Source organism: Myotis daubentonii, chromosome 19 (genome assembly GCF_963259705.1).
Source record: "Myotis daubentonii chromosome 19, mMyoDau2.1, whole genome shotgun sequence".
Taxonomy (NCBI): domain Eukaryota; kingdom Metazoa; phylum Chordata; class Mammalia; order Chiroptera; family Vespertilionidae; genus Myotis; species Myotis daubentonii.
The window spans coordinates 28,801,088-28,824,055 of NC_081858.1; the positions used below are offsets into that span (position 1 = coordinate 28,801,088).

The following is a 22,968-nucleotide window of genomic DNA, read 5'->3' on the forward strand; positions in this document are numbered from 1 at the left end:
GACCCTCAGGCCAAAGGGCCCCGCGCCGGGCTCGGCCCTCCCCTCGTTTCCGGCGACCTGGGCGCTGGGGTGGCGGCTGGAGGCGCAGGGGCGCAGGGGCGCAGGGCCGCGCGCTATGGACTCCTGGGCGTTTGGAAGCCAGGAAGGGACTGCAGTTTTGTCCCCGGGTTTGTAGCCGTGGGGGGCGGGGGGGGGGCAGAGCCAAAGTCCGCGGGAGGAACTGGGGGGGCCACGCTGACCGCGCACAGGGCCCAGTCCGGCGCGTGTGCCATGTGTCCCCGAGGATAACACAGTCACGCTACCAAAAATGATTTGTTAAAAAAAATGCAAAAAGCAAATAAAAAGAGACGGAAAGAATCATCTGTTGATATTTCTAAGAAAGGAGCGTCATCAACCACTAGGGCCCCGAAGAGGCACTTCCGTCTTCAATCCACGCCCGCCGCTGGGTGTGGGCGAGGGGTGTCCGGTGGGCGAGGGGTGTCCCCGTGGGTGAGGGGTGTCCTGTGGGGCAAGGGGTGTCCCTGTGGGCGAGGGGTGTCCCCGTGGGGCGAGGACTCAGGTGTGGGTAGCGGTCCCTCGGGTGTGGTCAGAGGAGGATGTCTAAGTCTTGACTTGCTCCTCTCGTCTTGTTTTTTCCTATATCCCCCCCCCCCCGCCCACCCCCGTCTTTTTTCTTTTCTGTCTTGGAGTCCACGGGGTTTCTGTTTAGTGCTTATGCCTGAGGATCCCATGGCATGTTTTCCCTACATTGGACATAGATCACATGCCTATTCGCTAGGTGAACTCTTAGAAACTGCCCCTTAATCCATTATTTCTTAAATATGTATGTATTGTTACTGGGCGCGGAAGGTAACACGGTATCTTGAACGCCAAACTGTTCCCAGCGTCCAGCCCCGGAGTCGCCGCCACCCTGGTTACAGTGTCTGCTTCCTTGTTACCTTGTTGCCAGGCAGACAGCTGCTTGGACACAATGTTGCTCTGCCCCCAGCACAGAGGTTTCTGGTTTCTGGGCCCGGGTTTTAACAGCCAGAGGCCTGAGGTCCCAGACGCGCCAGGCGGGTCCCCGGACAGCAGCTCCGGCTGCGTTTAAAGCGGCTCCGCATGCGTGTGTATGTTTTACAGGCTCAGAAGCGCGTGTCTGACCAGGCCCAGCCGTGTCCGCCGCGGCCGACCTGCGCTCCGCACCTCGGGGGCTGCCGCCTCCATCGAAGGACGGCCTTGGCCGTGAGCGGACGCCTGTGTGGGCCTCTCCCGGGGGAAGGGTTACTTTTACGTGTTGTTTGCACGGCGTTTGTGCTCATGCTGCTCTTGGCGGTGTCGGGGGCACCGCGGTGGCTGGGGGTTGGCTGTGGGAAGAGGATTCTTGGGGTGGAAGGTAAGATGGTGCCATTTCTTGTAAAGCGCGGCTCCATGGAGATGTGATTCGCGTACGTAACGCGGGCGCGTGTGGAATGCTCGGTTCGACGGCGGTTGGTGGGCTTACAGAGATGGGCGCCCTTCGTTCCAGGAATGTTAGGAAACTGTCATCGTCCCCCAAAGGAACTCGCTCCCCACTTCCCCCCAACCCCCAGCCCCAGGCAGCCACCGTTCGCTCTCTGTCTCTGCGGCTTAGCCCGGAGGGGCCGAGACACCCCTGCAATCCCCCCCCCCCAGGGGAGCCCCACCCCACAACCTCGCCAGGGCCCGTTCTTCCTGTGAGGAGCTGACGGGGTTCCTGTTTTCTTCATCGGGGCGCCAGGAGGCCCCCGTCCTCCCCCGGGGATAGTGAGAGAAGCCAGCCTTCACCCCTTCTGTGTGATCCCATGCCTGTCCCTGAATCTCGCTCCCTACCCAGCGAGCCCATATATTTCTTTACAAGGTGAAGGCTCCACATAAGGGAGAAGGGGGGTCGGGCCGGATCTGACGCTGATGTTTCTTCATTTCCGCCCCGAGTTCAACGACGAAACCGGCTGCTGCCGGCCTCGGGCAGGGACGCCGGGGTCCACTCTGACCCGCTGAGCGGCGTCGGTTCAGGGACCGGCGACCCTGAGGGCAGCCGGAGTCCTCCTCCCTCGGACACTGTTGTCGGCGACGGCACCCTGAACTTATTCACCCCAACTCCGGGCGGCGTGACCCCCGCCCCCAGATCACAGAGGAGGTCACAGGCTCAGAGCATCCTTCTCAAGGTCACGGCGGGGAGGTCACAGGCTCAGCACCCGGACCCACGCCTGCATCTCCGAAGACTGTGGCCTCGGTTATGACACGGAGCCAAGCCTCTCCTCCACTTTCCTGTGTTAAAAAACGTAATGAAACAGACGCACAGAAAAAGCAATTCCAGTTATTGCACGGAATCTGGGAGACGAAGACACGCCAGAAGAAATAAAGTGGAAAAAAAAAAATAAAATAAAAGCCCCGCAGCCCCTCTTCCCGGAAATAAAGCGGAGAGGAGGCCGTCTTATCGGTCCGCCGCTGCTTTTAATGGAGCGCAGGATTTTTGTTTTTTCGTGGCTGCATCATATTTTGAAAGGGTGCCATTAGAAATATGACTTTTAAATTATTTTTCCAATTTTAAAAGGAGCCCCAAGCGCTGGAAGGATTTTATTAAAATGGCCGGGGTCACCTCTGTGGGCGTCTTGGCTCTGTCCTCACGGGTGTTGCCCTCAGATTTCATTTTCCTCCGAAGCTAAGGTCAAGTGCTCATATTTAAGCGTAATTAGCAGACGTTTCCTTGATACAAGACGATCGGATGCCTGGGGGGTGGCGGGGGTGGGTGGGGCCCACTGGGGGGGCGTGAGGGGCCCCACAGGGAGGGGAGATGAAGGACGACAATCCGGCCGGGCCGGGCCAGTGTGGCTCAGTGGGTAGAGCGCCAGCCTGCAGCCTGAAGGGCCTCGGGTTTGATCCCAGCGGAGGGCACGTCCCTCAGTTGCGGGCTGGATCCCCAGTCGGGGTGTATCCTGGCCGGGGCGCGCGCAGGAGGCAACCCACTGCTGTGTCTCCCCCGCATCGATGTCTCTCTCTCTCTGTGTCTCTCCCCCTCCGTCTCACTCAGGGACCAGGTGACGGGCAGGTGCCGGGGTCAGCCCTGTGGCCAGCCCGGCCGGGGCCTGAGGATGGAGGACCAGCTCCGCTCGGACTGACCCCCCCCCCCCGGGGCTAGTGGCACGAGGGCGTGTCGTCGCCAGCAGACGAGTGACCTTCGCTCACGACCTTCGCCGAGGAAACGCCGCCGCCACGCTCCGCTCTCCCCGAAGCGGGGCCTTTTCATCATAAGAAAGGAAAGCCGCGATTCCTCATTCTCGGGGATTACGGGCCATTGGCGCTGGCGGCCGTGGGCGCGGAGCCTATAAAAGTGTCCGGGCGATGAAAGCCAGAAACTGCGGGGCTGCGCACAATGGAGTGATTTTGTTTTTTATTATAAAGCAGTTTGGTTTGAGGCGACGGAGAGTGTGTGGATGTTTTAGCCGGGGGTTTTTTTTCCTTCCGTCAAGGACAATGGCAGGCTGTCGGGCCCCGGCCGGTGTGGCTCAGTGCATAGAGCGTCGGCCTGCGGACCGAAGGGTCCCGGGTTCAAATCCGGTCAAAGGCCACAGGCCCGGGTTGCGGGTTCCATCCCCAGTGGGGGGCGTGCGGGAGGCAGCCGATCCATGATTCTCTCTCATCATGGATGTCTCTCTCTCCCTCTCCCTCTCCCTTCCTCTCTGGCATCAATAAAAATATATTTAAAATAAAAAGGCGGCCCCGGGGGGTGCCCCACCAGCCCGTGCTGTGCCTCCGCCCCTCCCTCAGCCCCCATGTGCTTTCTCACTCGCGTCTCGAGCTGTAGGACATCCATTCAGCCAACTCTCAGGCGGTTCTGAGTGAGGGTGGTTCTGTGTGTTAGTTGTAATTCTGATGTGGTTGAGGGAGGCGGCGAGAACTGACTTTTCCCTACGCCGACATCTTGGTTCCCCTGCTGCACTTGTTGAGGCTAAAAACACCCGGCCCGCCTTCCCCACGGGGGAGCCCCACCCCGTCTCCCGTGGGCCCTGGGAGACACGTGCTGTGCTCAGCATGTGGCCACTGTGAGCAGAGGCTCCCAGACGCTGGGCTGTAAGGGGAGCGCCCGGCAGCCACTGTCGTACCTGTGAGCGGCCCGGGGCTGGGGGATGTGCGAGCTCGATTGGATTTTCCATCAGCCGACGCGTCCCCCCGAGCAGCCAGATGCTCCCAGGCAGAGAGATCGATGGCGAGGTAATTAAGGATCACAGAGCATCGAGGAAATGATTACGGGGTTGGGGGGAGGGGGGGGGGGAAGGACCCCGCGGCCGTTCTCAGAAGCTGCAGCTCGCTGAGTGCTTCGCTGATAAGCAGAAGCTCCAGGACTCCCGCGTGGGGGGAGGCGCGGGCGCACTTGGTGAGCGAAGGAATTCCAGGCGGGAGGCGAGGTGTGACTGTCACAGGCAGGAGCTGCCTTCCCGCCCAAGGTGCATGGGGGCTCTCCGGATGTTTGCTGGGCAGAGAGTGAGGCTGGGGGTCGGATTTAGAAGTATCTAATGTGGATGGAAAACAACCTACTATGTGCTAAGGTCATTTCTCATGGGCTCCAGAGCACGGCTGAGCCACACCGTCCTTCAGAGAGAAGGTTAAATTGACCCCAAATCTTTTTTTTTAAATATGTTTTTATTGATTTTTATAGAGAAAGGGGGAGAGAGAGATAGAAACATTGATTAGGAGAATCACTGATTGGCTGCCTCCTGCATGCCCCCTACTGGGGATCGAGCCTGCAACCCGGGCATGTGCCCTGCCCGGGAATCGAACCCTGACCTCCTGGTTCGTAGGTGGATGCTCAACCACTGAGCCACACCAGCCGGGTGGAAACTGTTTTTAAGTGGCTCTGTTTGGGGCATGTTGTCATGCAGCACGAATAACTGATACAGAGCTCCCGTTGTAAACGCTGAGGTGCCTTTCCACACACTCATCATACGGGGCCTCCTCCCATCTCGGCGAGGTGAGCTGAGCCAGGCAAGCCCGCCCCGCAGCGCAAACTGTCTGCTCGGTGCTGCCATTAAATCCACTTTCAGAGCCGCTGAGGCTCGGCTGCACGGCTTTGTCCGTTCGCCTACGTGCCCTGGCCCGGTATTGAGCTGTTTTGTAAAACCTTCAGATGCACGTTGCCTTGTGTCCCCGATCAATCGAAAAGGAACTTTCCCATCAGAGGATTCAAACAATGGGGCGTCGCAGAGCTCGGCTCTTAAAGCTCTTAGCAAATGGAGAGCCTCGGGCAGAGCACTGACGTTTATTTCTGCAGAATCGTGGGGGACGGCGCAGAGCCACAGCGAGAGACAGGCCGGCAGGGCTGATGCAAACCCTGCAAGCCCCTGACCTGGGGGGGGGGGGAGGGTCTCCTCGGGGGAGAGTTTCTAGGTTAAGTAGCTGCGTTTACTAGTATATTCCGTGTCAGGATGGAGGGAGCAACCTGGAGAAAGCCCACAGTTCTGCAGGATCTGAAGTTAATATATATAGTGAAAGAAACCTGAAGTCGAGGCCATTTATCTGATAAGCTTTACGTCCCAAAAATATTTGCCGAAGAAAGGTCTTCCGGACGGAGCCCCCAGGCCATTCATCGCCCGTGAAACCGTTTGAACTGGGTGTTTGATGACCCGTTTCCCTGTTTTAAAGCGTCATGAAGACATCCCGGGGCGGGCGGCCTGGGTTCGGAGCTCGGATTATAATTAAAAATGGACCCTCCGGGAAACGACGTGGCCTCGCGGCGCCGGCGGCTGTGACCCGGAGACTAAGGGAGGGTGCGGATATGAGCCGGACGCCCACCTGAGGGGTCGGAGCCGAGGGAGCCCAGGGGCCTGGTCCAGCAGCGTTCCCGGGGTGTCCGTGAGGGTGTTTCTGGGGGTCAGTGGACGGAGCGAATTCCGCAGATGCTTTCCCCTGTGGGTGGGCCTTGTCTAATCAGGTGAGGGTCTGAACAGAATTAAAAAAGTAAGGGGAGACTTCTCTCTCTCTCTCTCTCTCTCTCTCTCTCTCTCTCTCTCTCTCCCCAACCCCCTCCCTTCCTCCCTGACTGATGAGCTGAAACATCTGCATTCTCCCGCCCTCAGGGTGCTGCTCAGCCCACTGGCCTCCGGGCTCAGGCCTCCAGACTCCGTGGAGAACTCACCCCATCCACCCGCAGAGCCTCCGGCTTCCACTGTCAGGTGAGCCACGCCCTCAGTGCAGACACAAGTATGAACAGGAATGTAAATGGGAACCATCACACTGTTCACTGGCTCCGTGTCTCTGGAGGGCCCTGAGGAGTCCGTGCACCAGAAGCAATTCGCCGCTGACGCTGCTCAGAGGCACGTGAAGGAGTGGGCGCCGGGAGGACATGCTGTTTCATTGCGATCTAGGATTGAACATTCTTCCCTTAATGCTCGCAGCCGGGGGTGTTTACGTTTCAGGAAACAGCTGTTGGAAAGGAGCTGTTAAGCAGAGCTGAGAGGCTCGTCCCCGTGAGAAAGCCCGTTCGTCAGCCCACGACGCCTTGGTAACGTCTAGTGGTCACCAGCCGTCCTTCACGGTGTGCTGGTCGGGGGGCCCTGCAGGGGCCACGCCCCTGGGGACAGGGCTGGGCCTTCCTCCCTGGCCCAGGACAGTGGGGGGCAGGTGTCTCTGTGTGTGTGGGGGGAGGGGGCGTCTCGGATCCCGGTCGGAGGGCCCTGTGCCCTCCCAGCCTCGGAGCATTGCTGGCTGAGGCCAGTCAGCCACGGGCTCTCTCTCTCTCTTCCAGCCCCTTGTCCTCTGGCTGAAGGCTGTCAGCCTTCACGCACACGTGGGGGTGCACTGCCGGGGCCCCAGGGAGACGTCGTGCGAGTCCCCTCAGCCCTGGTCGGCGTGGCTCAGTAGTTAGGGTGCCAGCCTGGGCACCAAAGGGTTGCAGGTTCGAGTCCCGGTCACGAGTACGTACCTCAGTTGCAGGTTCCCGCCCTGGCTCCAGTTGAGGTGTGTGCTGGGGGCAGCCGATCGATGTCTCGCTCACATCAATGTTTCTCCCTCTCTCCTCCTCCCTCCATCCCTTCCACTCTCTTTAAAAATCAATAGGAAAAATATTCTCAGGTGAGGATTAACAAAAAAAAAAAGAAACAGAGCCCTTGCCGGTTTGGCTCAGTGGACAGAACGTCGGTCTGGGCGCCAAAAGGGGGCAGGTTCGAGTCCCGGTCGAGGGCACTTGCCTCGCGTGTGTGGGTCGAGGACGTGTCTGGGGAAGTCGGGAGGGTCTGGCCTCACTGGAGGCCGAGCGGTGACTCGAAGGCGCCAAAGAGGATGAAGATCCTGGCCCGGCTGAAGCCCTGGCTGACCCTGAGGGAGGAGGTGGGGACAGACGGAGAATCCGCAGGGAAAGGCCCTGGCGGCCTGCCCACCCCCCCCCCGCCACCCCCGGCATCCCAGCGGTCGAGGGGATGGGGGTGTCTTTCTGGAACAGGCCGTGGTGGGCAGCTTCTTCAGTGGGGCTGCCTCACCGGGTCCCAGAGCCCCTAGAGAATCGGGCGCTGGGAAGGCGGCCCTGCCCCGTCCGTGCCCCCTGGGAGCCTGTGACAGAGTCACGTCCCACCAGGCCGGCCTGACCCCTCACCTGCGGGGCCGGTTTGGAGCACGAGGTAGACCAGATGGACGGAGGCACTGGCCCACGTCCCCCCAGGAGAGAATGCTGGTTCCCCCTCGGCCGGGCAGCCTCGAACACATGGCTCTTCCCTTCACTTTCTTTGTATTTATGACTTTTTCTTCTTAAAAATATCTGCCTCCTTTTTCTTTGTAATATTTTTATTGATGTCAGAGAGGAAGGGAGAAAAACATCAATGATGAGAGAGAATCATGGACCGGCTGCCTCCTGCACGCCCCTGACAGGGGATGGAGCCCGCAACCCAGGCCTGTGCCCTGACCCAGAATCGAACCCTGACCTCCTGGTTCCTAGGTCGATGCTCAGCCCTGAGCCACGCGGCCGGGCTGTACGGGTGACTTTTCGTGCATTTGCTGCTCTAGTCCAACAGCCATGGTTTATGCACTCACTGCTCCGAAGGCCCCGTGTCCCACGGTGTTCACATGAACATTTTAAAACGGTGACTCAAATGCGAGTGGAGGGCCCCTCACCGACCCGCTTTAATACCGCGAGTCTGCGGGCTGTCCCGGCCCGGCCCCTCCTCGGGCTCTGGTTCCCGGGGACGGGCTGGTTGGCACCAAGTGGGACCCTGGGTGACAGGGAAGGTCATCGCTTTCGTGTGGCCCAGAGTTCAGCTGTGAGCAGTGTTTCGAGTGGTTGTCATTTCAGGACTCGCTCTTGTGCTGCTGGGAAAGGCTGGCCCTGAAGTCCCGGTTCAGGGCCTGGGACACCCATGTGGAAATGCCAGTGGACGGGGCTTCGGACAAACCACACTGAGACCAGGTCCTTTTACCAAAAGTCCAGCGACAAAGGAAGAGTTTACTTAACAGTCAGACCCAGAGGCATGTAAAATAATATACAAACGCAGTGACCCCACGGTCAGGTTCACAGGTAAACTGTCCACGGCTCTTAATTACATGAATTTTGTTCAGAAGAACGGGCTCCTTCCGGCCCGCGACGGGCCCTCGGCTCCGTGGCACCGAACGCCACACAGGACGCTTCAAACACGCAGCCGTTCGCAGCCGAGACGGGACACACGGGCTTAACGATCTCCTGACTCACCTTCTTCATTAAAAGAAAAAGCAACGTCAGCAGTTTACAAAACAAGGATGTTTGAAGCAGCAGATAAACCTACTCGGTGCCGGCGTGCCGGAGGCAAGAGGAGCGGCTGGCGAGTCCCACGCGTCTGACCACCGACCACCGTCACCTGAACCCCCCGCCCTCCACCACGAGTGGGTGCTTATAATCAGGAGGAAAACAGTCACATCACACGCTTACACGTGTGTAAACCACGAAGAGGCAGCAGACACGTGGCCTCGGCCGTGCCCCTCGCGTGGGCCTGGCACGGCGGCTGCAGGGGGGGCGTCTCTCCTGATGAGGCGGCCCCTGCGCTTCGGCTCCAGAGGCCCCGTGAGCAGGCGAGCCACAGGAAGGCACTTGCCCGTCCGCCAGGCAGGAGGACTCCATCGGGTCAGGGGGCGGACGTTCCCGGTTAACAGCTGCCTCGCTCCGCTCTCCGGCCAGTTCCCCCCAGTGTCAGTCTCGGACCCGCTGGGACTTCGGGGTCAGGCCCGGCGGCTGCCGGGCGTCCCGGGCGTCGACGCCCTCGCGCGCTGCCGGTCGTACTTCACGGACACGAGGAGGAAGAGCAGGAGGGTGGCGCCCTGGACGGCGGCCAGGAGGAAGAAGTAGTAGTTCAGGTGGCAGCCGTTGATGTTGCCTGGAACGCAGAGGAGGCGTGAGCTGCGCCCGGGACGGCCGCAGGGTCTTATCTGTTTCAGGGGGCCCCTGCCTAGGTCGGCCCCTTCTCCTGTGGCCACAGAGGCGAAGGGTCACCTGTCCGCCATCTGGACACACGGCCGCCTCCTCAGAATCGGCGAGGGCACCGGAGCCACCGGTCGGCACCCAGGCCCCGGCCCCTCAGCGCTGTGTGCGTCCCCCACACCTGCAGGCGAGCCCCACACGCAGGCGTCTGTCCTCCCTGGAAGACCAGGCCGGCCTAGAGCCACTGAGAGGGACTCGCTGGGACTGGAGAAAGCCCGGCCTGGTCACCCCCTCCCCCAACGGGCAGCCAGTCTCCCTGTCAGCTCCCTGCACAGGAGTCGGGGATGAGCCCAGGGCCTGGTGTGCGCGGCGCTGGTCTGAGGCCGGCCTGTCCTGCAGGGCCCCCCACCCCCGCCCTCAGACCCCACAGAGCACGGAGCCAGCGCAGAAAGCCCACTCCCAGCCCTGGGGAAAGCTGGGGGGGAGCAGCCACCTCTCCTCTGAGTCTGTTTAACCCCCGGCGCCACCTGCTGGTCCAGCTGATGGTGATGGAGCCTGTTCATTACAAAGGGCAACTATAACCTCTGCCCCTTTAACAGCAGAAACGAGAGCGCGGCAGAAAACACTGCGAAGCTCGTCAACAGCGGGGCCTAGTGATGCAGACACGGAGGTGGAGTGGCGTCTAAGGCCTGGACGCCCCGTGGACAGAGCAGCCGGGCTGTGGCCGAGGCGGCCACTGGGACAGCCAGGGTCCCGGACCAGGAAGTAGCCACAGGAGACGTCCTGCACGGCCCCCACCGCCCGGCCCCCGGACGCCGTCCTCACCCACGCCCACCGCCCGGCCCCCGGACGCCGTCCTCACCCACGCCCACCGCCCGGCCCCCGACGCCCTCCTCACCCAAGTCCGTGTGGCTGCTCATCCAGCCGATGGCCGTGGTGGACACGAGCGCCAGGAGGCCCGAGCCCACGAAGGAGCCGACGCCGGAGAAGAAGAAGAACAGGCCCATGATGGCGCTCTGCATGGACTTGGGCGCGGCCGAGTACGCGAACTCCAGACCTGGGGGGTGGGGGGGGGGGGCTGTGAGGCCCAGCGGGAGGGGCGGGCGGGGCTCCAGTGCACGGGGCCCAGCGGTCACTCCTCCTGGCCCCGCCCTGGCCCTGGGCAGCCCCACCCGGCGGCCCCCAGAAGAGCCGGGCCTGCGAAGACAGGTTTATGGGGTTGCTGGGGCGCCGCTGCCTCCCCGTGGGCGTCTGAGCGGGCACCACGCGCCCACAGGCGGTGCCTGGCGAGCCCGACCAAGGAAGCCCTCCCTGTGGCCCCGGAGGAGGAAGTGCCGCACGGACGTGCTGCTGGCAGCTGCTCTCTCCTCAGCTGGACCCTGAACCACAGCCGCCCCAACACAGACGCTCTGCCCCTCTGTCCCCCGCCCCTCAGGGAGGACACCACGGCTTTTATCCTCAGGACAAGACCCGGCCCCAGGCCTCAGGGCCCCACGCCCCACAGCCCCAGACTTCAGGGCCCCACGGCCCCAGGCCCACGGCCCCACGGCCCCAGGCCTCACCGGCGATGCTTGCGAATATCTCGCTGATGCCGATGAGCACGTACTGGGGCACCTGCCACCAGATGGGCAGGTCGGCGGCGAAGTAAACGACGTTGCCAATGGTCTGGTTCACGGTCCTCACCCGCACGAGGTCCAGCCGCTTGCTCTCCAGGATCCCTGGAAGGACAGCGGTGACAGGCCTCGCTCCCGCAGCCCGAGCGCTGGAGGCGCCACTGGTTAGGGAGGCCGGCACCGTCCGACACGGGGGGGGGGGGGGGGGGGGTGCGCGCGCGCAGGGGCTACTTAATTTTTACATGATTGCAATTTTCCTCCTCGCCTGAGGACCTGTTTTCATTGATGGGGGGGGGCGGGGACACTGATGTGAGAGGCGATCAGCTGTCTCCCTTAGGCTCCCCTACCAGGGACGGAACCCGCAACCTGGGCACGTGCCCTGACCCTGAACTGAACTCGAGGCCCTTCGGTGCCCGGGACCCGACGGGCAGCAGAATCACACACGGAGCACACGGTGCAAACTCCATGCAGGCACGACCTCGCCTCAATCACCGGTTTCCTCGCAAACTGGCTCCGACATGGGGATGCTAACCCTGGGACCCATGTCCTGAGCCTATGAAGCACCCCACTCGCTCCTGGGGGTGGGGGGCTGGGGGTGTAAACCCCTGTGGGCACGCCGGGCAGTGAATTCCTGAGAACAGCGGGGCTGCAGGGTGGACTCTGGAGACCAGCGTTTCTCCTCTCGTTATAAAGTGAGGCTGTTTTCCCGCTGAATCGTTTTCAAACAGCCATGAAGGAAAAGTGCAAATGCACTGAGCATCCCAACACCCCGGCTCCTCACAGGAAACACTGCAGCCGACCGCCCGCCCGGCAGGAAGGGCTGAGAGCGGAGTGCCCAGCAGGCAGCCCCTGCATCGGGGGCGTGGGAGCCCTGGGCTCTCGTCCTTCCCCTTCTTCTGTTCTGGGGGGGGGGGGGAGGGGGCGACCTGGACCCTCCCTGCGGATACCTTCCTCCCAGGAAAGTGCACGTGGAATTCCACGTGACCGTGCAGAGGGCCCGGAGCACGCGGAGCCCCAGACACGACAAGAACCCGCAGGGAGAATCACACTCCGCCCTGAACCTGTGAGATGCGCCGATGCAGCCATCGCCCGTCTCCCCACCCCGAGCCGACGGGCCCAGCACCGCGCCTGAATCCCCCACGGGCGGCCTCTTACCGGCAGCGAAGGCCGAGCACATGACGAAGAACATGCCCACGGCGATGCGCTTCAGGGAGGACGGCAGGAGGCCGTGCCGGCGCAGCACGGGGTCCACCAGCTTGTCCTTCAGCGGGATCAGCAGCAGGATGAGCACCGCGTCGAACATGGTGAGCCAGGCGGCCGGGAACTGGAGGAGGCGGACTGGGTCAGGGCGCCCGCGAGAGGCCCAGGGCGACCTCCGACCTCCCGGGGCCGTGCGGGGCGTCTCTACGGGGTCGCCCTCCCGGGAAGAGGCCCAGCTCAGCCCCGGGGCCAGGCCGGTCCGGGAGGCGCCGCACTGGCGGTTCAGGGCATCGGGGAGGGAGAGCCGTGAGCACACTCGTTCGTGCGTCACCAACGTTCGGCTTATACAGTGACTGACACCCCAGCGGGCACGTCTCTGACACAGCGAGCTGCCCCTTTGGGGTGAATGCTTTGGGCTCGCTGGCCGCTACCACCCGTGCGGTGTCGGCCACAGGCAGGGCCCGCGTGTCCCGCCCAGGCCGTCCTCGGCCCCGCCCGCCCGCTCACCGTGTTCGTTGTGGCCGTGAGGCTCGGGATCTCTGGGATCCGCAGGTGAAGACTCTGCAGGACATACGTGGTCTGCATCTGGGTGACAGGCGGCAGCGTTAGGGGTGCGGGCGCGGCCCCGCCCCCGCCCCCCTGCGGCCTCTCCCTCCGGCTTGAAAACAGCGGACGAGTCTACTAGCTGATCATCCTGAACTGGTCCGAGACCGACTTTGAACTAAGTCACCCACATGAGAAACCGAAGGAAAGGGGGCCTGGACAGCAGAAGGGACCCACTCCTGGCTGTTGCTTTAGAAAAAAACATCAAAGTGTTTCAATCAGCAAAAATGAGTCGGGAACTAAACAGGAGACTCCCAGACGCCAGAGACTCGAGGGAACGGAACCTGGGCCCCGGGGGCGCCGTGAACCAGGGCCGCGCGGGCACCTCGCGGGAGGGCAGCGCCGTCACCACCCACCTGGAAGTACACCATCCAGTAGGGGATCAGAGCCAAGAACACGGGCACGACCTTGACCAGGGCCCGCACGTCCTCCACGGTGTCCTCCGTGAAGGGCCCGCCCCGGGACATCTTACAGGAATCAAACAGACTGTGTTTAGAGGGCGGCTGGCAGCCTCCACTGCCTTCACTTGGGAAACAAAACGAAGGAATTAGTTTTCTCCCCCCGGAACCAGGTCACACTGAAGTCTGGAGGCGGAAGAATTTACTTAAACGTCACTGTGCCACCTGCTGACAGGACACCCGCGGAGGCCCCCCTCTTCTGAGCATCGCCGAGCCCTGAGCCCCGAGGCGGCTGACAGAAGGCTGACAGGCACAGGGCTCCCCCGACCACGGCTGCCCGCCAGGGCCGTCACACCAGCCAGAGCCCCCCGTGGCCAGAGCCCCCACATGGAGGAAGCTGCAGCGATGGCATCAGCTCCCCGGCCGGGTTCATATTTGAAAACTGCCGGGCTGTTTGGATTTTTAAGATCATCTATCAAATGTGGAGACTTGACACCAGGCCCCAGGGGTGGTCCACCCGCTGTTTACATAAAGGCAGCCCCCGTGCGTGATTCAGGGAGAGCCGGAGGGCACAGCTGGATCACCTGCCTGGCCGGTGACCGGCAGCAGGTAAGGGGTGCTCAGGCCTCCCCTCCCCCCCCCCCAAACCCCCCCCCCCCTCCGTTCCCCGCAGCTCATCACCTGCCCCGGGTCGCAGAGCCGGGCCTGTGGGAGGAGGGAGGTCTGAGGGTCCTCTAGGCCTTTCTGCAAGGCGACCCTTTTCATCCTAAAGTGCCAAAGAGGCCTCCCAGGCGAAGGGAAATCCCAGACGCCTGCAGGAGCCACCCGCAGGCAGGCCAACGTGGCTCCTTCCAGAGGACGTGGGGAATGCCTTCGCCTGCCGCCCTGGCTGGGCCTGGCCCCGTGGGAGCACCCAGAGGGGAGGGGCAGCGGGCAGAGCCGCTGCCTCTGTAGAACCTCCGCGTGGTCCTGGTCTGGGATCGGAACTGGGAACTGGACGTGGCCCTGACTAGGCCTGCGGGTCGGCCAGGAGCGGCGGGAACCCCCACAGGCAGCGGGAGCTGGGACGGGCGTGTCCGGCTCCCAGGGCAGAATCAGACGCGCAGACAAGCCGAGGCGGCAGGCGTGGGGTGGCTGCAGAGTGCCCGAGGGTGACCTCCGGCCCGGGGACTGACCCCTTCAAGGAGGCCTGTCCTTCTCTGGGCGATGACACATCCTAGGCCTGACCGCACTGTGCACCCAGAGGGACCGGCTCCCGACGGCGCCTCATACGTCAGCAGACGACGAGGGAGGACATTCTGTCTCTCTCCTTGAGGACGGCCTGGACTTATAGACCGCGTGCAGGTGCCTGCCGTCGGGCCCACCTTCCCCAGGACGTGGACTTGCCCGGCACGTGGACTTGTGAGGCTGCGCGGGGAAGCCCCTGCCCCTCTTTTCTGGCGTCCACCTCCGGCCGAGCCCCGCGGGGAGCACGGGATCATGGCCCGTGCCGACCCGCAGGGGCTGCTGTCTGTGGGGCACAGGGAGGCGCCCAAAGTGAGCCACGGCCCGATCTCCCACTCAAATGAGTCCAAACTCCTCATCAGAAGAGAAACGTGCAGAGCACGCCTGTCTCCGCCAGGTCTCCGTTATCACTTCGACGTGACCGAGCAGGCGGAGCCTCCGTGCGCCAACCAGGAAGCTCACGAGGTTAAACATGAACAGCCCGGCTCGAGTCAGGCCGTGGTCTGTCTTCAGGACGGAGGGACAGCCCGCCCACCGCCCGTGCAGACAGGAGGTTAAGGACACGAGACACGGCCGCCCCCACCCAGCGCCCTGCTCAGCACCCGCAGACGCAAGCAGGCGTTTCAGCTACAGGGACCGACCCAACGCCCTGGCAAACTGGGCCCGGACGGAGACCGCGCCCTCACCCGCCGGGACCGCGGTCCGCAGGTCGCTGCTGGGGGCGGCACCAGTACGCCAGGACCTTGAACACGTCGGTGAAGGCGCTGCCGTCGGGGGGCTTGGTGACGAAGACGCTCAGGCCGCAGAGGAAGGTGAGGAAAGCGCCGCCGATGCAGGCGGTGGGGATGGCGTAGCCGCTCACGAAGCCCACGTTCTGCTGGATGTAGGCCACGCCGCCCAGCGAGAGGAGGGCCCCCAGGTTGATGCTCCAGTAGAACCAGTTGAAGAACCGGCGCGTGGCTTCCGGGCCGCGGTCCTTCACCTGCAGGCAGCGCAACAGGCGTGAAGCGGGATGGTGGCCTCAAGGATGAGAAGCACGCACAGTGGGGGGTTTGTTATTTTTTAATATTTTTTATTTCAGAGAAAAAGGGGGAGAGAGAAACATCAGTGATGAGAGAGAATCATGGGTCCGCTGCCTCCTGCACGCCCCCCACTGGGGATGGAGCCCGCCGCCCGGGCCTGTGCCCTCACCGGGAACTGAACCGTGACCTCCTGGTTCCTAGGAGGCTGAGCCACCCGGCTGAGCCGTAGTGGTTTTATATGTTAAAAAATATATTTAGGAGGAGGGTATAGGGTCAAGAGGCTAAATGGTGAAGGAAAAAACCAAATTAAATGTAAAAACCTGCATATTTATATAATTACTGTTGTCATCACAGCACCATCAACACGTTTCCGGCCCACTCAGGGCCCCTATAAGAAAGCACCCACCCCCCATCACCACACAGTCCGGACTGCGCCTCTAACTACACCTCCATCCAGCCAACCCCGGAGACAGTCCCAGGACAGCCTCTGGACACCTGCGTGGGACACCTGGCTGCTGCTTCAACATGCAGGCGCACAGGCCGCGTGCAGACCTCCCGCTCACCACGGCGGCCTCACCACCGCGGCCGGCCCCCGACCACGGCGGCACGGCTGTGCCCGGGAAATCTGGAGCAAGGAGGGAGTCGCAGGCTGACGCTGAGCCTGTCTGGGGGAGGAGGGCTCTCTGTGGCCCCGCAAGGCTCCGACAGGGGAGGGAGTCCCGGGAAACTCCAACCGACTCCTGGACCCGGGCAAACACCGGCCCCAGGGGAAGAAGAGGGGGTGTCTGGGGTGCACGCTCACACGGAGCCCAGAGCGCTGGACCGTACACGCAGGCGCAGGCCCACGGCTTCCCTTGCCGCGTGGATTTTCACGTCTCTCACGTCTCCGCTCGCCCCGAGTCGCTTCCAGCCAACTTCCCTTCATGAACCCTTGGAACTCAGGAGCTAAGGCCGGGCTGGGCTCATGCCAGGGCCGGTCAGGCTGCCGTCTCGCGTGACAGGGTCTGGGAAAGCTGGGCCGTCTCAGCTCCAGGAACAGCTCGGAATTCTGACCCACGAGACAAACTCCTTTCTCAATACCAAACGCGGCCCCTCACGGAGGCCCGGACAGCAGCGATGAACCGCACACAGGCAACCTTTACGCAGGTCCGGGTCTCCTGAACCGATACTTGGGCCCGGATTGTTTACGGTGTTGGAAATTAATCTGCCAACTGCAATCAAACAGTGGCACCACCTCAAACTGAAATTCTAAATTCTAAGTAAACCTTCTCCCTCCCACGTCAGAACTGGACACGGGTCCTAGACCAAATGCTGGCGTGACACTGAGTCAGCGATTTGTAGGGGAATTTTTATCATCTGAGACAGCTGTTCATGGCGACACATTCATTTCAGTGTTACTAGGCTGGACTCAAAACGTTCACGCTACCCTAGAGACAGGAAAGAGGAACTGTGAGCAGAGAAGTGGCTACAGAGAAGATAAAACTAAATATACACAAAAAGTCTTTTTGTTTGGAGGGGGGAGGGGAGGGGAGCTTAAAAGGGAAGGGGGTGTCCACGTAAAGCTACAAGGAGTGCAGACACGGCTCATGGATCCAAGTGGCACTTGGTCCCGCCGACACGCTCAGATCCCCTTCAACGAAGCATAGAAATTAGCCCTCCAGGAGCCAGGCACACGCCTGAGTTTAGGATCCCACCTCACATCCTGTGTGACCTGCCAGTCAGGTTACTTAAACCTCCGCGTGTAATTCGCCGGGAAGTACTTGGGAGAGCTCAGCCCGAACGAGGCCCTGAATAGCCCGTGATTTCTGGGGAACACGCGGGCGCTGGCTCGGGCACACGGGGTCACATGCCTCGGGCGAGGAGCCGGCCGTCACTTCATATTAGTCACGTTACGTCATCGGCCCTGCCCCACGCCCAGGGACCGTGTGACCGCTGGGAGGAGACCACAGTGTCGGTCGCAGAAGCACAGAGAAGAGACGGGGGCGTGTGGCGTGAGTCCGCCAGCTGGCTGCTTTGGAAAAATTCCTTAAAGTGCCCAGGAGTGCGATTATTTCCCCTCCAGGAAAAAAAAAAGTGTCGCTTGCTGTCTTTACGGTAAAATGAGCTTTTCTTCTTTCGGGTCACGATTCCAAGGCCCCGATCCAGCCGTGGAGGATGGCGTGACCTCTGGAAAAGGTCAGCGCTGGGGACGCACGGGCTGGCCGTCGGCATCGGCAACCACCCGCCCCTTCCTCAGCGGCGTCTCCTTCCCAGTTACCCAGGGCTCCCGCGGCCGCCCCACACACCGCCCACGGGTCTCCCCTGGCACACAGCACCCGAATGCCACAAAGCTCTCCCCAGATGAGGAGGGCCAGCACATGACGGACGGACCGTCCGAGACCGACCTGGCCTGCTTCCCGCCCCAGCCACAGCCCGTCCCCAGGCAGCCAGCCCCGGGAGTGGAGCAAGACCTGGCACAGGCACTGCCTTCTTCCTGCTCCGTGTTTTTGTAAGGACACGTGACTCACGTAAAAACACACAAACAAAAACAACTCTACCCTGGGGAACGCAGACGGAGCCGCCTAGTCACAGAGTCCGGGGACCATCTCCACCACCGAGGACCCCGAGTCCCTCTGCCGCCACCTGTCACCCCAGGCCCCCTCTCCTGGCCCCTGGCGACCACGAGTCCACTTCTAGTCTTTGCAGCCGGCCTGCTCTGGGCATGTCACACAAGAGGGTGAACCAGGTCTCCTGTGACCTCACTCAGCATCCTGGTCTCCCGGTGGGTCCACCTGGCGGCAGGCGTGGGGGCTCCCTGCCTGTTCACGGCTGCGTAATATTCCACCACGTGGAGGGCCACGTCTGCTTTATCTGCGCATCCGTTCATCAATGTTTCCTTAACTTTATATTTAAAAAAATGTCTGAACGGACAGAAAAGTTTAAAGAACAGCCTCTCGTACCCAGCTTGCTGCTGGCCTCCCGCCCCATACAACCTGGTCTCCACCCCAGAGGTCTGCAGCTCTGCCCGAGAGGGGGCGGGGCGGGGACATTTTAAGTTTTGAGGGGCCTTCTGTCTGGTCGCAACTTCTCCTTCTGCTCCTCGGCTGGGAGAGGCCCGGGCGCAGCTGGCCTGGCAAGACCGGGTCGGAATTTCATATCACTTTCACTCTCACGAAACATGCTTTTTTTTTTTCTTCCTTCCTTCCCCCTAAAAGCCCGAGACCCAGTCTTATTCTCGGCTCTAAAACGGGAAGTCGCCCAGATTTGGCTGGCAGGCGGCAGGGGCCCGGTCTTTCGGAAACGCAATCAGATCGGACCACTCGCCAGATGGAAACCCACACGCGCCTCCCGCCGCACGGAACACGGACCTCAAACTCCGTCCCGAGCCGTGCAGCGCGGGCCGCCCGCCACCTCCCTCCCCGCTCTCCTTCCTAACGCATCTGATCCGAAACCTTGTAGATATGACTTTGGGAGGAAGACGTGGTGACTGATACACTGACATGTTGCCACGTGACCGCTACTGTGGCCGCCGCCGCCGCCACTGCCGCCGCAGCGGCAACCAGGGCCCAAACCCCAGGGCCTTTGCACTTGCTGAGGTCGCGTCTGGAAGGCTCCAAGGATGCCCCGCAGGCGCCCCCGCCAAGGGCCCAGCTGCAGAAAGGAGGTGCCCCCTCCGTGCAGTCCCCCTTGGCCACCCACCCGGAGCCCCGCCCCGTGCGGACCCCTCCCCAGGCCCCGCCTCCACGGCCTCTGCCGGCCCAGGCATCACCCTCGCCCCCACCCCCCACGCCCCCAAACCCCCGGCGGCCGGCGTGCACCTGCGCTCACCTGGTCGGCGCCGAAGGGCGTGATGTTGGCCTTGACCGCGCCCACGCCCAGGCCCACGACCACGAGCGCCCCGAGCGCGGCGGGCGCGCAGTAGCGGGCGGGCGCGTCGGCGCAGGACGGCGCCGAGCAGTTGCGGCCGCGCGTGGGGTGCGGGGCCCCGCAGAGCGCGGCGCGCGTGGCGGGCGCGGCCAGCAGCGGGAAGGCCAGCATGCCGAGCAGGTAGAGCGCCAGGCTGAGCAGGATGGCACGCGCCCGGCCGAGCCGTGCGTCGGCGAGCCAGCCGCCGAAGGGCGACACCAGGTAGGTGAGGCCCATGAAGAGCAGCAGCGCCTGGCTGGCCTGCGCGCCCTCCCAGGCGAAGCGCGGGCCGTTCAGGAACAGCACCAGGTTGGCCGTGACGCCGTAGAAGGCGGCGCGCTCCAGCAGCTCCGTCAGCAGCACCGCGGCGCACGCCAGCCGCCGGCCCGCGAAGGCCGCCCGCCGCGCGCCCAGCAGCGGCGCCCGCTCCTCCGCGCGCCCGTCCGCGCCCTCCATGCGCCCACCCGCTCGCTCGCTCGCCCGCCCGCCCGCCCGCTCCCTGGCTCCTCTCTGCTGTCTGGCCCGGCCCCGCCCCGCCCGCGCCCTTCTCGCGAGACCAGCTTTCCCCAGGCGCCTGGGCCCGCCCTTCGAGCGTTCTCATTGGGCGGGCTCGCCGCCGCTCAGCCCGCCGGGAACTTCCGGTACCGCCCCGGAAGTTTTTCCGAGAGGAGCCCCCACTTCCGCCGCCGGTGGGACCGTGGCGCGGAGGCGGCACCGGGGACCCCGGGCTTTGCGAGCGACCGCTGAGCTGGCGGTTCCCGAGCCCCGCCGGGGGGAGCCCAGGCTGCGCGCGGCGGCCCGGGGGTGCGTCGGCTTTGCAGGTCCGGGTGGCAAGGCCGGGGCTGCGCCCCGCGCCCCCTGCTGGCGCTCCTGCCCGGGGTCCGGGCGCTGCCGGGAGAGCAGATACCTCGGGGCCGGGAGCGCTGCGCCGCGCCGCGCCGCGCCGAGTGCCAGGTGAGCGCCCCTCTGGCCTCTGCCGTCCGCTGGGTGCCGCCTCCACCCCAGCTCCTGAGTTGTCACCAGGAATGTCCCCGGAGCCCGGCCGGCGGGGCTCAGGGCTTGAGCATCGGCCTGGGAACCAGGAGGTCAGGGTTCACCCCCGGTCGGGGCACAGGCCCGGGTTGCGGGCTCGATCCCCAGTAGGGGGCGTGCAGGAGGCAGCCGATCCATGATTCTCATCATTGATGTTTCTCTCTCTCCCTCTTCCTTCCTCTCTGAAATCAATAAAAGTGTGTGTTTTTTAAATAATAAAGAAATGGCCTCCCTCGCAGGGCAGGTGTCTGAAGGCCAGGCAGTGCCTCCAGAGCATAGCCTGGCGGGAGCCTCTTGCCCGGGGAGCTCTCTGGGCCGGACTTCGCTGCCAGGGCACACGTGCGAACTGAAGTCGGAAACGTTCGCTCTAACACCCTGGCAGGGCCCTTCCTTGTGCGTCACCGCCCGGCCCCCGGCCCCGGCCCCTGCTCAGTGCCGAGATGAGAGAAGGCGACAGCGCGAAGTCGGAAGCCATCCGAGACCCAGGCCATTTCGGGGGCCGCCGATGTCTGACATCTTCCGTGCCGCTTCCACTTCTCCTTCCACAGCTGCGCCTCTCCCCTCCCCCTGCAGCCCCATCTGCCTGCTCACTCTCCGTTTCCTCTAAACGCCGCCACGGACCCCGCGTCTTCCCGCCGTCGCCCACCCGCTCAGTCAACAGACAGCCTCCCCCGGCCTGCTGCCCTGGCCGTGACCGCTGGGCACCCGCACCGCGGCCCACGCTTCTGCTTCGCCGGCTCCCAGTTCCCCACCAGGCCGGGGCGCACGTCATCCGCTGTGAGGGAGGCAGTCACAGGCCCTGCCATCGAGCCATGACGGTTCAGGGGTGGAGACGTCATATGTTCTATTTTTTAAAAAATATTTTCATTCCTTTCAGAGAGGGAGAGAGAGGGAGAGACAGAAACATCCATGATGAGAGAGGATCATTGGCCGCCTCCTGCACGCCCCACGCTGGGGATTGAGTCCACAACCCGCAACCCAGGCCCCTTCAGTCGGCAGGCGGGTCCTCTATCCCAGAGCAAACCGGCTCCGGCATAAGTTCTGTCTCTTTCAAGGCGTCCCTGTTGCAGCACGCCTCCCTGGCTGCAGGTCGCCGAGGTGGAGGGAGAGCGAGGACCGAGCAGCTGATGCCGTGGAGCCTGGCATTCCTGGGCCCAGACCACAGCCCTGCCAGCCTGCCTTCCTGTGAGTGAGTCCGGCTGGCAGAGCAGCTCGAGTTTCGGTTTCACGGGGGATGCGAAACCTGTGGCTGGGAGGACAGCGGTTTGGACTTGCCCTTTTCTCAAGCTCTTATTTGGCCTGGTGAACAGCACCCTCTTCTGGGCCCTTTGCCCCCTGGGTCTGCAGGAAGCGGGCATTCGCCCATAGAAAGGGAGGAGGGAGGGGGTGGAGGGGGAGGGGGTGGACTTGGAGAAGGGCAGCTGTTCCTGTTCACGGATGTGGGGCCACACCTAACAGGGCTGTTTTTTCTTAACGTCTTTATTGATTTCTGAGAGAGGAAGGGAGAGGGAGAGACATCAATCGGTTGCCTCCTGCACCCCCCCCCCCCCACCACCCCCATTGAGTATCAAGCCTGAAACCCAGGCATGTGCCCTGACCAGGAATGGAACCGTGACCTCCTGGTTCATGGCTGGATGCTCAACCACTGAGCCACACGGGCCGGGCCTGGCCGTTCTATCTTAACGACCACTTTCACAATTCCTTACAGGAACCTGAATCCACACGGAATGATGACCAGTGGTTATAAATGTATTGGTTTTTGAGGTCGGGCCGTACAGAAAAGATCACAGGAAAAGAATTGGAGGCCAAACATCATACAATTCAGCGTATGATGATAACGGCACTTCCAGTCCACGGGGAAGAACGGGGGACACAGGAACCTCGCTGGAGTCGGCGTCTGTACGAGCGCTGAGAGGAAATGATGGCAAAGACGAGGCCTCCTGCGGGGGATGCATGTCCAAGCCTCACCCGGAAGCCCTCAAGGAGAAGTGTGTTGATTTGACTTCACACAGACTCGCAGCTACTCTGTGTAAAACAATCTCTGTGAACAGCAAACTGGAAAAAAATGTCTGAAATACATGCGACAAAGTTAACGTCCTTAACTGTAGAGAGTTCTTTGGGAAACGTATGAAATGCGTTGGATAAACATTCAGGAAGTAAAACTGTCCAAGTGCATGTGGGGTTGTCGGGGGCGGCGGTCCCTCGTGCTCCCAGGCGCCTGCCCTGCTCGGGGAGCAGCCCCGGGAGTTTCTGGTTAATCCCTGCTGCCCTGTCCCCCGGGCCAGCAGCCCCCCACGTGACCTAGGCCAGTGGCCGGCAAACCGCGGCTCTTTGGCCCCTTGAGTGTGGCTCTTCCTAAGCCTTAGGAGGACCCTAATTAAGTTAATAACAATGTACCTGCCTGTATAGTTTAAGTTTAAAAAATTTGGCTCTCAAAAGAAATTTCAATCGTTGTACTGTTGCTATTTGGCTCTGTTGACTGATGAGTTTGCCGACCACTGACCTAGGCCCATCCGCTCCGCAGGTTTACAGCAATTGGCTCAAAGATGGGCATGTGACCCACGTTGGTCCCTGACTTAACTGGCGCGACCAGGAAAAGAACTGATTTCTCTCTCCGC

The 22,968-nt window shown here is 62.4% G+C and overlaps 1 protein-coding gene and 2 long non-coding RNA genes across 3 annotated transcripts; all 3 read right to left on the reverse strand.

Moving 5' to 3' along the window:
- Positions 1-8,393: 8,393 nt before the first annotated feature.
- Positions 8,394-19,828, reverse strand: SLC15A4 (solute carrier family 15 member 4). Its single transcript, XM_059676636.1, has 8 exons — positions 19,241-19,828; positions 15,098-15,393; positions 13,146-13,314; positions 12,694-12,771; positions 12,142-12,310; positions 10,936-11,091; positions 10,272-10,430; positions 8,394-9,329 (listed from the first exon to the last, which is right to left on the reverse strand). The coding sequence occupies exons 1-8, from the start codon at positions 19,772-19,774 to the stop codon at positions 9,175-9,177; spliced, it is 1,716 nt and encodes a 571-aa protein (XP_059532619.1). The 5' UTR covers positions 19,775-19,828; the 3' UTR covers positions 8,394-9,174.
- LOC132221962 (uncharacterized) lies at positions 15,462-19,125 on the reverse strand. The gene is made up of 2 exons (XR_009450115.1): positions 18,973-19,125; positions 15,462-18,932 (listed from the first exon to the last, which is right to left on the reverse strand). It is a non-coding gene; the product is annotated as an uncharacterized LOC132221962 (long non-coding RNA).
- A 2,294-nt stretch (positions 19,829-22,122) lies between the features above and the next one.
- Positions 22,123-22,968, reverse strand: LOC132221961 (uncharacterized). The gene is made up of 2 exons (XR_009450114.1): positions 22,854-22,968; positions 22,123-22,651 (listed from the first exon to the last, which is right to left on the reverse strand). It is a non-coding gene; the product is annotated as an uncharacterized LOC132221961 (long non-coding RNA).